Below are 15,262 nucleotides of genomic sequence, written 5' to 3' on the forward strand. Positions count from 1 at the left end.
CTATAACCTATGACATCAAACAACTCCATCTGTTCTTTGTTTTTTTCAGCAAAATTTTGTATATAGCAATTGCATCTAATCATCTGGCTTACTAAATTTAGAGCAGAAAACCAAAAGGCAGAAATGGACTCTACAGATAAACAAAAAGTAACCATCTGGAATTTACATTTTTTTTTTGCATAAGGGAAAAAATACACACATAAATTACGGGGGGAAAAACACATGGCAAGTTAAAAAAATTAGTAGACTGCCAAATAAAAGTAAAATCAGGAATTACATAATGGCTTCTTTTAAACTTTTACTGATTATTTTAAAAGAAATTTTCTTATTCACAGGTACCTATAAAATAAAAATAACCCAAGAAATAAAACAACAAATAATTACTGGAAACATAAAGAAAATGGGGACTTTTAGTTCTTCTATGTATTACTGTTAAAAAATCTATATAGAATACTTCATCCTGCTCATGAAATTTCTTGCATCCTAAATCTCAGCTTGATGTCAGTGAGCCATGAAATGAAACCTTGGAGAATTCCTGCTATACAATGAAATCATGGTCTCAACACAGCTTTCATTCCTTTTGCTAGGTACTCTTGATGCTGCTTTGAACAAAGCATTTTTTTTTTGTTGCTAAAATGCTACATCATGGATTGAAATAGGATAGAAAACAATATTTAATATCTGTGCACACACACACACACACACACACACATACATGCTAAATAGTTACCTACAATAAATACTTTGTACTTTAAGACAAATGCATTTTGCTTCATACATACATTTATATAATTAAAAGATAAGAGGAAATAAGTCCTTGCCCATATTTTTTAGTATGGAGACATTTCTATAAACATTTGCAAATATTTCATTTTCTCACCTAAGGGAATTCTGATGGGCAGAAAACATTAATTGTTTACCGTATTAAAGTTGGAACACAGAAATCTAATAGTTACTAATGAAGATTACAAAATTTGACAGTGTTTACTCACATACAGTTATTTCCAGTTCCAATTTATGTGACAAAGTAGAACAAAAAGATACTCATCACAGTAGCTTCTTAATTTTGAAGCCATGAAGCATATGGTCAATTAAATAAATGCAAGCAAGAAATAAGTTAGATATGCACAATTCCATGTATGCACCCAAGCATGTGTGGACAAAGGTGGAATGAATAAAGCTGTTGAGAACTGATAGAGGAAGAACATGGTCAGCGTTGCTCAGTGAGTTTTAGAGACAAGTGTTTAGCTCCCCTGCAATATAAAATGCATTCTTATAATCTCTCTTCTCAAGCTTCATTTCCAAGGTCAAACCCTCAAAAAACACACAAACAATGTTCCCTCAAAATGCAGTTGTTTGCCCCAAAAGTAACATTACTTCATCTCTGGCAATATTCAGAGTTTGTTTTTAATTAGACACTTGAATCTTACCTCTTTCCTATCCTGTATCTTCTTCTTGACCCTTCTACCTCCAAACCATAAATTGTACAGTATTATTATTCATAACAGTCGAAAAAAGGATTTCTAACCTATATCTCCTTCTTCTGACTGATCAAAATATTTAAGGGAACCAGTACTAAGAATGTTTTTCATCTTGCTTTTTATATCATAGAACACTTTTTTCTCCCCATTAAGACCCTATGAGAGGAACCATAAAAACTTTACAAAAAAACTCTAGCCAGAGATAATTCATGCAGAACAAAAGCTATGCTTTGAAATTCAATGGTCAGTAAAAATGAAAATTATAGGGTGTTGATGATTCAGAATAAAAACAAAAATTATACTGTAATAGGAAATAATTAGCATAGAAATTAGAAAATTAGTAACACGGTAGAGTTTGGAATTTAATGTCCTTTACAGGTCTTGGTATTTATTATCAGGAAAAAAATTTGATAGCGCATGGCTTTGGTTTGTCTTTTTCAATCAACCCATATTTTAAAGGATACTTAGTACCAGGATAATGTGTGACTCTGCCACGAATTGAGCCTGGCTGCTTCCATGAATGTAGCTCTACAAAACAAGACAAAGAAGAAAAATTACCATGTGGAAAAAAGCAGATTTATTTGGTAGTTCTTTTTGTATTTTGCAGTTTTATGTCATGAAGATACAATGAAAAATCTATTAATTAAGCTCCTATTTATAATCCTTTTGAAAAAAATAATTAGTTAACTAGAAATAACACATGCAAATGTTGGTGGTTGATATTACTGCAAACTGTAGAAAGCTTAATATCAAAGTAAACTTAATATAACTTGTTAAAAGGTTTACCACAAACACATACATGCAACATAATGATTTTTCCAGTTAGTGCAAAATGTACTTGATAACACAAGGTACAAATTAGAGCAACTAACTTTACTGATTCTTTATCCTTTAAAATAAGAAAAAATGACCTATCAGATGTTAAGTCACTCTTTTCCACATTATCAGTTTTAAAGATGAGATAGCTTTATAAACACATTCATTTCATTAGAGAATTTTAGTTGATTTTTTTTAATTTCAAAATATAATTATTAAAATTGTTTTTACTTCACTGAGAAATGTGCAGTTTTCCATATCTATTAAGAATTGTATTAGTTGATACCAGTCAATTACAGAAAATGATGCAAATCTCCAAGATAAATTTGCTTCTAAAAACCTGACTCTCCCAGTTTTCAGCTGTTAAGTTCTCTTACGAAAATTAGTTGCTATGAAGTTGTTTTAAAGAAAAGACCTTTTCTAGGGATTTTGTTCATACAAAAATAGTTCTGGAGAAAAAATACCTCCTACAATATAATACCTGTCCTCAATTTTATATCACAGATGAGACACACTGTATCATTTGAGAAGGACCACTTTGGTCCTCTCAAAATTTTCCGTTGTTTTTGACAGTACATATGGATGAAAGCATGCATGCTTTAATGGAAAGATTATTTAACTAGGAGTTAGAAATTATTCCTTCTTGGCCTTAACCATAGACATGTCACCAAATGTCTCAGATATTCAATACCCCCTCATTATAAAATTAGAAAAAAAAAATAGATGATTTAAAAAACCTCCATGAAGTACATAAAATCTTGTTTTATCATTAATTGTCTTTATGTTTTCATGTGAAAGCTTTTCTTTATATTCTGTTGAACGTTGTCTTTGTAGCTCAGATTTCTCAGTAATTTCATAGCATAGTTGCCACATCCAAAGTTACGTTTGGATGTATTCTGTAAGCACAGCTTCAAGCAAACTGGGTAAAACAAAAACAGTCATTTCTGGTTCATTCACATTATGCCTTCTAAGGAATCCTATCACCACGTATGTTTTCTTCTGACTCTATCCAATTAAATGGCCCTATATGGAGACAGTACAGTTTTAAAAATCATAACCTAGCTGTTAGCTAATCACTTAAGGTTTTTATCATTAGTAACAAATGATAGTAGTACAGCAAAACAAATAATAAGATAAGCTATGTTTGATAACATTTCAAGCCCAGTTAGAAACAGACCCTCAGAGCTAAGAAGTGAAAGTTTTATTATTCTAATAATTATAACAGCAAGGGTAGTAGCTAATAAACCATACCAAGTACTAATAATAGCTACCATTTATTAAGCACTCATTTTGTGTAAGACAGTTTTGTGTAAGTTTTGCATGTAATATCTCATTTAATTCTGATAATCCTACACGGTAGCTATATTTTTATTACAGCCATTTTATAGATAAGGTGACTGAAGTTTAAGAGAGGTCAAGAAACTTGCCCAAGTTTCACATATAACAGTATATGTAAATGCTGGGATTTGAAATTAGGTCTCTTTGATTTCAGATCTTGAGGTCTTATTCAATATACTGGATGCTTCTATACATGTTATCCCATTGTATCTTCTTAACAACCATATAAAATAGGTATTATCACGTATTCTTCCAAATGAGGAAACTGGGATTTTGAAAAATTAGTTAACTTGCTTAAGATTGAATAACTAGTAGAATTTGGACTGAAACCTGGGTTTGATGAGCTCCAAGATACATACACACCTTTTCCATCATACAATAACAACTTATCAAAAGACAGGAGGGAAATCAGGTGAAACAATTTGTAAAAGCTTTATCTGGCAATTACATAATTAAATGTTGACCATTTAGGTAATTAAAGTCACCACTTATGACTAAAATATTTGAACATAACAATACTGGATATTATGCCCATATTTATATAATGACCACAAGGTAGTTTGCCTGTATTAGAATCACAGATTGAAAGATGCAAGAGTGTGTTGATATGTTTTCTATGTGAGTGGTTTCAAAACTTTTAAGTAGTAGAATCATCTTTGGTGGAAGTCATCAACAGATTTCCACATTTCAAATCCTGTGGTCGTATCCTGGTCTTGTTGACTTGATCTATCTGAAGAATCTGCTGCATATGATTCCTCTTTCCTTTTCTGTAATATTTTCTTCACTTGAAGAAAATACCACTTCTAGCATACCACTCTGGCTCCTACTCTACTGGCTCCTTTTCCTCAGGCCACTTGGCTGATCTGTCTCACCGTCTGAACTCTAAATTGGGGCGTAACTCAGAGGTGCACAAACTTAAGCCTCTTCTCTACAACCAACCTTCCTAGGTGTTCTCATCCAACTATCCTTCCTATACTGATGACTCCTACATTTATATCTCCAGTGCAGTCCTTTAGACTTGTACGTATGTTGGTCTGATATACCGGGGTGCCAAAAACATGTATACGCATGACTTGTATTTATCTTTTGTCATTGGTATACATTATTATAATTTTAACATAGTTTTTTTCTTTCTTAAAATGTGTATACGTTTTTTTTAGCACCTTCTGTATATCCACCTCCACTTGGTAATCTAATAGTCTTCATTAATAGACTCCACTTGGAAGTCTAAAACTTGAAATGGTCAAAACAAACTTTTGATTTACTTCCCTTTCTATCTTAGAAACAGCAACTTATTTTTTCTGGTTATTTAGGCCAAAACTTTAAAATCATTCCTGTCTCTTCTCCCTCCCTCTCTTCCCATATCACCCATCATTGAGAAAATACTGTTAACTCTACTTTCAAAATCCATTCCAAATTCAACCGCTTGTTACCACATCCCGGAAGCACTGGCAAAGGCGGCTGAGCACAAGGACAGGTCCATACCTTACTGCCTGCGCCGCAATACCTACATCATTGCAATAGACTCCTTTGTTCTTCCTGCCTCTACCCTATGTCTAATTCTGAGATTAATCCTGTTGCAATTAATCAGATTCTATTATAACCCTTCCAGAACACGTTAATGCTTTCTCAAATGTGTGAGAAAAATATAGTATCTTTCAATCTATTAACCAATTCCATTCACAATATCATGAACCTACATATCTCCATCTAATTTAAAAATATATAAGTAGGTTAAAAAAATCCACACTTAGTCCTTAGAGACATCATTTAACTACAACAGATCAGTAAGACTCAAGGCTTATTTCTTGTACATGTGAAGAAGTATAGAGTAAAAACTTGTAGACAGTCCCGACGTGCTACTTGCTAGGCTGGCTGTGTTATCGTGAACAAATTACTTAACCTCAATTATCTCATCTTTCATAGGAATAGGAAGATGTTCCTCAAAATTATATCCTAAAAATCAAGTAAGATAGTCATTTTAAGTAATTAGCACTGTACCTATTTTTCTCTATTGTAAGTAATCAAAATAATCAAGAATACATCATTTAGAAGGCTGTATTCCAAACAAATAATTTGTATCTTCTAAACATTAGATGAGCATGTTTAACCAATCACAAAGCCATTTTATTTTCACAGGTGAATTTAGTGTTTGTTGAACTGATATTTTGAAAGATAATATTCAGGAACTCGTACTAACATTTGATTTTTCTCCATCTTCTTTACTTATCAAAATCACTTTAAGACCAGAAACACCAAAATAGTTTAGGATTTAATAAACTCAAGTTTATTTGATACATTTTTATTGAGCAATTATGTACCAGGTACTGATTGAGGCAATGGGAATCCAGTGTAACAAAAACAGAAAACAAAAAATATGTTCTCATGATTTTATCCATTCAAACTATGAGAACACATTTTTATACCAAAGTGTAACAGCTTGGTGGAACATACTAAAAACCATACAAGCAAACCCAAGAATAAAAGGACAAATAAGCAATGACTTTAGGAAAGTGTCTCTCATTTAAGGGGCCATCTAAAGCAATGATATAGTCTAAGACTGAACTAAGGTCCACAAATTGAACCTGTTCTTAAAAATTTGTATTTAAATGATGCATGCACTTTCAAAATACTTTATAAAATAAATTCCTTAACAGCTTTAGCATGATGTTCATTTATATTCTTTCCCTCTCTGATTTTTACTAATTGTGATAATGCAGATATTAGTAATTAATGGTAATTTAATCCTAAATATATATTTAACTTGTAATATATAATCAGAATGCATTTGCAGATCAGATGACTAATCAAAAAGAAAATCTGCTTGTCCACTGATATTGGATACACATCTATTTTTTCCATGGAGACAGACTATTTAAGAAACCATTAATATAAATGTTCTTCACTTCTTCAGTCCATTGAACATTTCAGAGTATATGAACCAAGATCAAATAAAAAGAATGGTTTGTAATTATTAATCTCTTTATTTAAAAGAAAAATTAGATGATTTGACGTTTGCACAGCATAATATAAATAATATACGTGAACAATACATTAATTTCAAGTAACATACTTCAAAATAATGTTTTGTTTAATGCAATGATTCTAATACTTCTTAAATAACAGTATTAGAAAAGGAAATTGAAATTAAGCTAAATATAGTAAGTATCAATAAATAAAAGAAACCTCATTCCCTTTAATTTATTCCTAAATTCTTGGAAGGTACTATCAGTCATTATGCTCTGCTTTTTCAATATTATTTTTCAGTATTATTGTGTTGGTAATGAGTAATCATTAAGGAGTCCTTTTATGCATTTCATGTTCTGAAAATAATAATGGCCAATGTGGACCAATAGGTTGTTGTCTGAAAAGGCAGCCGTTGTAATGAAAAACACTAAACTTAGAGTCAGGAGTCTTGGTTTCTAATGCTGATAATGTCCATTCAATTTAAGAGATCAGTTGTTGGTCAGTTCAATCATTTGGGTCTCAGGTTCCTAATCTGGAATTGATTTTATCAAGAAAACAGGGTAGTCTAATCGTTTATAAAATGGATTTTAATCAAAAGGCCTGAGGTGGTATCCCTGTCCTGGATCTGCCACAAGTGTGACCTTGAACAAAATTACCCAGAGCCTCAAATTGTTCGACTGTATAATGGAAAAAAAAAAAAAAAAGGTGAGAAATCAGATAATACACATAAAATAGCTATTATCAGGCCTAAAACCAAGAAGCAGTCAATAAATGTTATCATTATTACCTGAGATTCAAACTGATTTCAAAATTTTACTGTTTTAGTCACATGACTCACAGAGGAGCCATGATGTCTATGAGCACAAGGTTTATGCTTATTAATGATCAGTCATAGTAAGCTATGTCTAGGTTAAATTCTAGTGAATAAGTTTTTAAACTTTTATTCAAGCCTCTCGTATTCCAAGCTGATATTAAAATTTTCATCCTTAGAGCAAAAGCAAGATATAAAGAACCGACCTGTTTGATGAACTCTAACAAAGGCTGTTTTAGTTAAATGGGCTTTGGAGCAAAACCAAGTATTAACATAAATAGAGTACAAAATGTTCAGTAATATATATAAGCCAGGAAATAACTCCTTTGAAGACATTAATACATAGGATTCAAATTTGTTATTTCTCCCATTTTCATTGACAAAATATATACTCGCATTTATTGGCTTTGGCATTAAGATCCATACTAGAAAAAATAATAATAAAAAAGTGTGCTTAAGCCAATCCTAGAGAGATGTGACTTTGATCATTTTAAAAACTATAGCTTATTTAAAAATAATCATTTATGACACGAAGAACATGGTAAACAAATTAAACTAGGATTAGACGTTGTTGCGTGTTACCCAAATGACAATTTGTCTCAGTACAAGGTCAAATCCACAAAAGTGCTTTTGGTCCCTTCTTTCATTTTAAAATACATGTTTACAAAATGAACCAAGAGCTTGTCAACAGCTAGAGGAAACACTATTGTGATTATCTTTCACCATCTCCAATCTTTTGTGTCCAATCTTTTCATGCAGTTGGACACAAATCGGTATAAAATGACATGTACATCTTTTTTTGTCTGTTTTCTTTCCCCCTTCCTGCATACATCATGAAAAATTATCTGTGTGAATCCTTTTAGCCTTTTTCATCCTTTATTTACTTCCTTACAGTACAAGGGCAACAGATACTTGAAATTAAAAATATATATATATATATATAGTGATAATCTCTCGATTGTCTAGCATGATTCTTCTTAGCAACAGCAGTCTTGCAATAGCAAAAGAAAAAGAAACATAATTTGTAATCAATATAAGAACAGAATACAATATGAAAATCCTGTATTTTCTTTGACAGCACTTCCAAGGAAGTCAAAAGGGTTGCCTCATTTATTTTAAATAAACTTATCTATGTCTTTGAAGTGAATCTTGGCTGTTTAAGATTTGCCAGCAGAAGAGCCACTGCTTTCCTGATCAAAGCCTATATAACACGAGGGATCCACCTCTCATCTAATAGAATCAATCACTTTTTTACCATGTAGTTCTAAGTAAATAAAATGGCATTTCAAAATATGTAAGTTAGGAGGAATGCTGTAATGCCCCCTTAGTCCCAAGTCTCTTTTGTGTGCTTAGGTACCCAGAATGCTAAAATGAAACCATCTTTATTATTTTCGGTTTCCTTCTGGGAATACTAATGTCCAAGACAGGATTCTTTTGAACTGTTGAGATGCACTATTTTATTTAGTGTTAAAATTAATAGAAATACTTAAAAGGTATCCTGTGATCTTCCCATTGTATGATACTTTAATCCTGCTTACGACAGAACCAATCAATTGGGTCTTCATTAAAAACAAAATGTGAAAGAAGACAGGCAGGCTGGCTTCTGTTGAACTAACGGCAAAAGGAAGTATCCTGGGTCATCACTGTTCTGAATAAAACAAGTTGAAATCCCAAGGTACTTAACACACTGACATTCTACTGAAAGATTTCTCTATTTCTTGATAGTTATACATTTCTAGCTCTTTCCTTAGGGATCTTCTTTTTATTCATCAATTTCTCTGTGTTAACACTAGTTCTTGCTAGGATGCTACACCCAATGGCACATGTGATACAGATCGTACAATAGCTAGGCCATGTATTTCTGGATTTGCCTGAAAGAAGAGATGTAAATAGGTATTACCTACAACCAGGTGACAAAGACTGCTACTGTGTTTGATTTCCCCACAGGCTACACATATCTCATGCTTGAAGTTCCTAAGACCTCATTAAATATTTGGCTTGAACTAAAAAAAATGATTTATAATAGATACAAAACAATTCTTCATGAAAGCACTGATAAATCTGATTGCTTGCCACTCAAATTAGTTTGTCTCTGTCAGCTGTTAGCAATAAGCCACTGCTGTCTTGTTAACTGAAATTTTAGGCCATCTTGTAGCCCTGTTCCAGGTGAACATATTGCATGACTGACTATGGAGTGTGAAACCCTTACCTGCCCTAGCCATACTCCAAAATGGATTTCTTCAATTTTTCCTATCTACTTGAGGTTAAAAGGTTGACCACTCAAACTAAGTCAGTGAGTCTCAAAAATGTGTATGAAACTCACCTGGGATATTTGTTTAAAAAACAGATCCTTAGATGTCATGTATTGAGATTCTAATACAATAGGTCTGTGGTACCATGTTTTCTGAAAATAAGACCTAGCCGGACCATCAGCTCTAATGCATCTTTTGGAACAAAAATTAATATAAGATCCATTCTTATTTTCTATAATATTTCTAGCTAATAAGAACCTAGAGTGCAGGGATGGAACATTCCTAGGATAACAGAAAGCAATCTTAAGCCCTAGATATTAGTAAGACAGTAATTGAGGATACACTGTGTTTGCAAAAGCACCTTTTACTTTTTGAACAAAACTGATAATATGGCCAATAAGAGAAGAGCTTCTCATATCTACTATACTTTCAAAGTGTTAAGAGAATAAAAATATGACAACATCATAAGACTAAATTTCCTCCCAGTCTACAGAAAAAAAAGTAAAAGATCCTATGACTCATCTTCTAAGGTAATTTTGGTAATTAATATTTTGTTGACAACAACACATGTCTAGACTTGTTATAGACTGTTTTACTGGGTAAGAAAACATGAAGTGCAGAGCATAATTACTCTCACCAAATTTTCTTTTGTAACTAAACTAATAAAAAGTTCAAAATGTAAAGTTATTATATTCCACAGCATTTTAACATCCAACTGAATAGCTTTTAATGTGAGACACAATGAATATGTTAATCTCTAATACAAAGGCTTTGGTAGCTCTGTCACATCAGGTATATATAAAAAGTATAATACAATCAAAATGTGTTATACTTTTTCACCTCAGGGGAAAAATTCAAATATCAAGGAAAATTAATATTAAATATCAAATATCAAGGAAGATAAATGTAAATAAAAAATGCAGGAACAACAAAAATTAATGCAGCTTAAAATTTATACCATTCTGTTAAAAAAAAGCAGTCATACCAAATGTTTCCACCTATAATTGATCTACGAAATGCATTAGGAACAGTTTCTCTGTGCCCTAATCTAGCTTTGCCAGTAAAGTGAATGGTTTCCCCTGGAAAGCCATTTAATCTCTCTGTAATCCATTGCCTGGTACAGATCATTTTTTTGTTACTTATGGGGCTATTAGGTGATAAAAAGATGTTATCATCAAGCAAACTTATGAAATGCATTTAAACAAAACAAAACAAAACAAAACTAAGCAAGGATCACTGTCTTTTGAAACATAGTCTGTCTCTAGCATTGCTTTTCTTTTTCTTTTTTTGATGTGTCTGTAAAAATGGATGTCTGCATGTCCAATTCTCAGTAAATGCTTTGGTAATTCTATATATGTAAGCATATTCACAAACCAGGGGTGCCAAAAAATGTACACATTTTAAGAAATGTTATCTATGTATTATTTTCAAAATTAAATTGAATTATGGTTCCAATGTGTAGCATGATGATCGCTCAAAAGATGACGTTAATCAAATGAACACTAGCGTCATTCATTGTATTACAATTTTAAAAGTTTTTTTCCTTTCTTAAAATGTGTATACATTTTATGGCATACTTTGTAGATGACAAGCAATTATTCTTTAATAATAAATCTTTTACATATCTGTGAAATCATCCTCAGATCATTATTTGTACTTTATATTTATTCATGTCCCTACCTCAGTGATTACAATGTGAACAAAATATTGCTGAGTTTGAGTCCCATTGTATCATGCTGGGCTATCTGCTATGAGTTTTTCTAGTCCAATTCTTCAAACAGCTTTTGTTCACATTGCTAAAACTTCTCTTACATTGTCTTTAGAGAAGGAGACTTTCTCTAAAGTTCGCCTAATACCAATTGCTTTAGAAGTCCAGTGTCATCTATTTTCTTCATATGTCCACGACCACTGTATTCTGATGAGCAAGTCTGGAAAATCACTGCTACTAAATCTTTGACATCAGAGACTTCATCTTGACATCTGATGTGAAATATAGTACAATGGTACGATAAATGAAGCCTGTCTAAGAAATGAAAACAGCACTGATAAGGATTCAGATATTAGACCCATATAACACAGCTGACAGCACTATGGCTTTGCAGGCCTTGAGAATGGATTTAACCAATGATGGGTGCTACTGGTTGAACCCGCCAATCTGTGAAATGTGACATTAAGTTCTTGTCGTCATTTTCTATTTCTTTAAGCTTACTCTTTCAAGGCTACAAATGAACAACATTCATCTTTATATTTAATCAGTATACTATCTATGTGAATTCAGGTATATGAAAAATATTTTGTATATAATAGGCTGATATACAACTAACTTCTGGTTCTACTATAAAAAGTTTATAGTGCAAAACACAACAATCATCTTCAACAGAAGCACCACACTCTAGTGGTTGGGAGCTCTGGTTCCAAGCCGGGCTGCTAAATTTGAATTTTAGCTGTGTGGGATTGGGCACATTACTTAACTAACCTATGGTTCAGTTTCCTCATCTGTAAAACAAGGTTGCTATAAAAATATAAAGCTTTCGGAAAAGTATGACAGGGAATAAGCCTTTAGTAAGTGTTAGCTATTACTGTTGTTCTTTATTTCTTCCACGAATATTAATTGAATGTCTAACGTGGTAGAGGACCTTTCCAGGCACTTGATGTAAATAGTGAACAGAACAAATATCTCTGGCTTCCAGGGGCTTAGTCATGTGTGTGTGTGGGGGGGGTAGAGACAAAACAATGGAGATATATATATATATATATATATATATATATATATATATGCATATATATACACACATATATATATATCTGTGTGTGTATATATATATACATATATGTGCATATATAAAATGATTATGAAGGTCATCAGTTAGCCATATTAACTTGGGGGAAGCACAGACAAGCAGAAGAAATAATGGCCAGCACAAAGGCTTCAAGGTAGAAATGTGTTGAGGAGAATGTCGATTTCACTCTGGATCACAGGAGAAGCCCTAATAGGAAGGTTCTGAACAGAAGAGGAACATGATCTGTGCTGAGAATAAACTACAGTGAGCAATGGCAGGAGTAGAGAGAGGTTACTACAATAACACAGATAGAAAATGCTGGTAGTTTAAAGCACGTTCATAGAAGGTGTTAAGAAGTGATCTGATCCTGGATATATTTTGAAGGAAGAACAACAGTATTTTTTGTTTCCTGTGTGTTTTATGCAAAAGAAATATGTAGCAAATATTTAGTTATTTAAAGTCCAAATTCATAGTAAATATATATCACAGTATTTACAGTATACAAATATAGAACATTTACATTCATTCAATTGGGGATACATAATCTACATATTCAGTTACATTTAAGTTTATTAAAATAAAGAGGTTACTAAAGTGGTAGCACTTTATAAAAGAAATAGGTTACATTATTTGTCTGTGAAAGTTCTGTTCTCTTTTCATATTTTCTCCTTTGGAAGATTCATACTCATATTCAATAACTCTTCTGTATGAAGACCCATTCTCAGCCAGGTGCATATTTTCACATGTTATGGAAAAAACAACTGCTAATTGTATTGGATATTTCTACTGAAATATCCCACTTGAATGCCCTAAAGCTCTAAAATCATTTTTCCCCCAAATAAATTCAATATTCTCCACAACAACTAACTTATCTTTGCCAGGCTTCCATGTTTCCCTCAGTAACACAGCCATTCTTTTAATGATCTAAGTTTCAACTCTGACATCAGTGTCTACATCAATCATAAAGCCAGTGAGTACTGTCTGTTCTATATTTGCCATTTTTCTATTACCTTGACACTACCGATTCTGTCTAAATGCTTATATCATCCTTGGATTATGGGCTCTCTAATCTTTACTCCCCAATCTCTCACTTCTAGCTAAATCTTCTAAAATCACCAGTTTAATCAGTCTGTTGCTCACAAACTTTTAAAAATTTTAAATTGCTTACAGGCCATTCAAACCCCTTGGCAGTATAAGTGAAACACCTTTGAAGCAATCAATCTGTCAATCAATAAATCAATCCAACAAACAGCTATTCAGTATTTAGGAGTAAGAGATACTATATTCCCTACAATGAGAAAAACAAGTAAATATAAAACATGGTGATTTTGCTAAAAACAAACAAACACAGTTTATGTGCATAAAAAGACATCTAATCACAAAGACAAAATAAAATGAAGGCACTGTTCTTAACACTCTAGATTTAGTAGACCAGGATCTGAATCTGTGCTTGAGTTTCCTCCTTTGTAAATGGGGATAATACTAGTATCTTTCTTAGTGAGAACTGCTATAGAATTAAACATCATAATTAACAAAATTACCTACTAAGTCACATGGTATTTAGGAAAGACTAATTTTGGTTATACATTTAACTGTGTTCAATGAATTCCAGAGAAATATAAATAGTGAAAATACTATAGACTGAAATAGAAGGAAAAGACTAAAGACGGTTAACTGTAAACCGGGTATTTCAATGTAGATTATGTTGAGATAAGTAATGGATGTGGGAAGAAGATTTTAAATGGATAAAATGTGACAAGGAAACTAATAGAGGATGGGAAGCAAAATTGTTTATCTCATCTTAATGGGAAAGCATTTGAAGGCAGACGTGATTGGGATGCCCGATTAAGCACAATTTTTTTCATACTATTTCTATCAAAAAAGCATGTTTCAGTAAAAACTCTCTTCATGGCTGCTAAACATCCCTATCATCATTTTGACTTTTATGTAGGTTTTTAAGGCTTGTTTCATTTTTTTTTCCTGACCCTTATTAAGGAATCATCTTTCTTCCTTTGGTTAACCAAAATTAACCTTGATTTTTTGAGGGCCAACTCATTCTACTCCTTTTAATATAAATTTCCCTGATAATTTTGCCTCAGGATAATAACTGCTGCTCTTAAACTATTGTAATAGTTACTTAAAATATTGTAATATTGTAATTAAATAGTTAATTTAACCTGTATCTTAGGCATACGTATTTTTATAATGCTAGTGTTGTCCATGTGAGTTTTAAGTCCAGAATCCTACCTGTTTCAGGACAAAGGATATATTATTTATAGAATACAAGCAGCAAGTATTCTGTTACTTTAAAGAGAACAGGCTCCAAATAGTTACTTCAACATATTTTAAAACAATTTAAGTATAAAATACATTTAAAATGTAAAGTAAAATGATTGTAAAAAATCTGTGTATTTATAGTAATTCAGGGATTTAAAAAAATCTAGAACATCTATTGACGATTCTGTATTTTTTTAACTTCTCATGAAGCTAACACTGAAGTAAAATTTCTCAAAATGTCACGAAAACCAGTTAAACCGAGGAAATTATACTGTGTTTCCCCGAAAATAAGACCTAGCTAGACCCTCTAATGTGTCTTTTGGAGCAAAAATTAATATAAGACCCAGTCTTATTTTACTATAGTATAAGACCAGCAAAAATTAGTATAAGACCGGGTCTTATATAATGTAAGACCCGGTCTTATATTAATTTTTGCTCAAAAAGACTCATTAGAGCTGATGGTCCAGCTAGGTCTTATTTTCTGGGAAACATGGTATATATGCAACTTAGACAAAAACAGTGTTGATTTAAAACTATACA

At 32.2% G+C, this 15,262-nt stretch overlaps 1 protein-coding gene across 3 annotated transcripts in view; it reads right to left on the reverse strand.

Moving 5' to 3' along the window:
• The window catches only part of TUSC3 (tumor suppressor candidate 3), a 154,130-nt gene that overhangs the window by 30,310 nt on the left and 108,558 nt on the right, over positions 1-15,262 (reverse strand). For all 3 annotated transcript variants that reach the window (XM_081045702.1, XM_081045703.1, XM_081045704.1), the window contains exon 7: positions 1,946-2,009. In XM_081045702.1, the coding sequence (XP_080901828.1) occupies positions 1,946-2,009 (64 nt within the window). The remainder of the gene's footprint in view (positions 1-1,945; positions 2,010-15,262) is intronic.

This window comes from Rhinolophus hipposideros (assembly GCF_964194185.1).
Source record: "Rhinolophus hipposideros genome assembly, chromosome: 4".
Lineage (NCBI taxonomy): Eukaryota > Metazoa > Chordata > Mammalia > Chiroptera > Rhinolophidae > Rhinolophus > Rhinolophus hipposideros.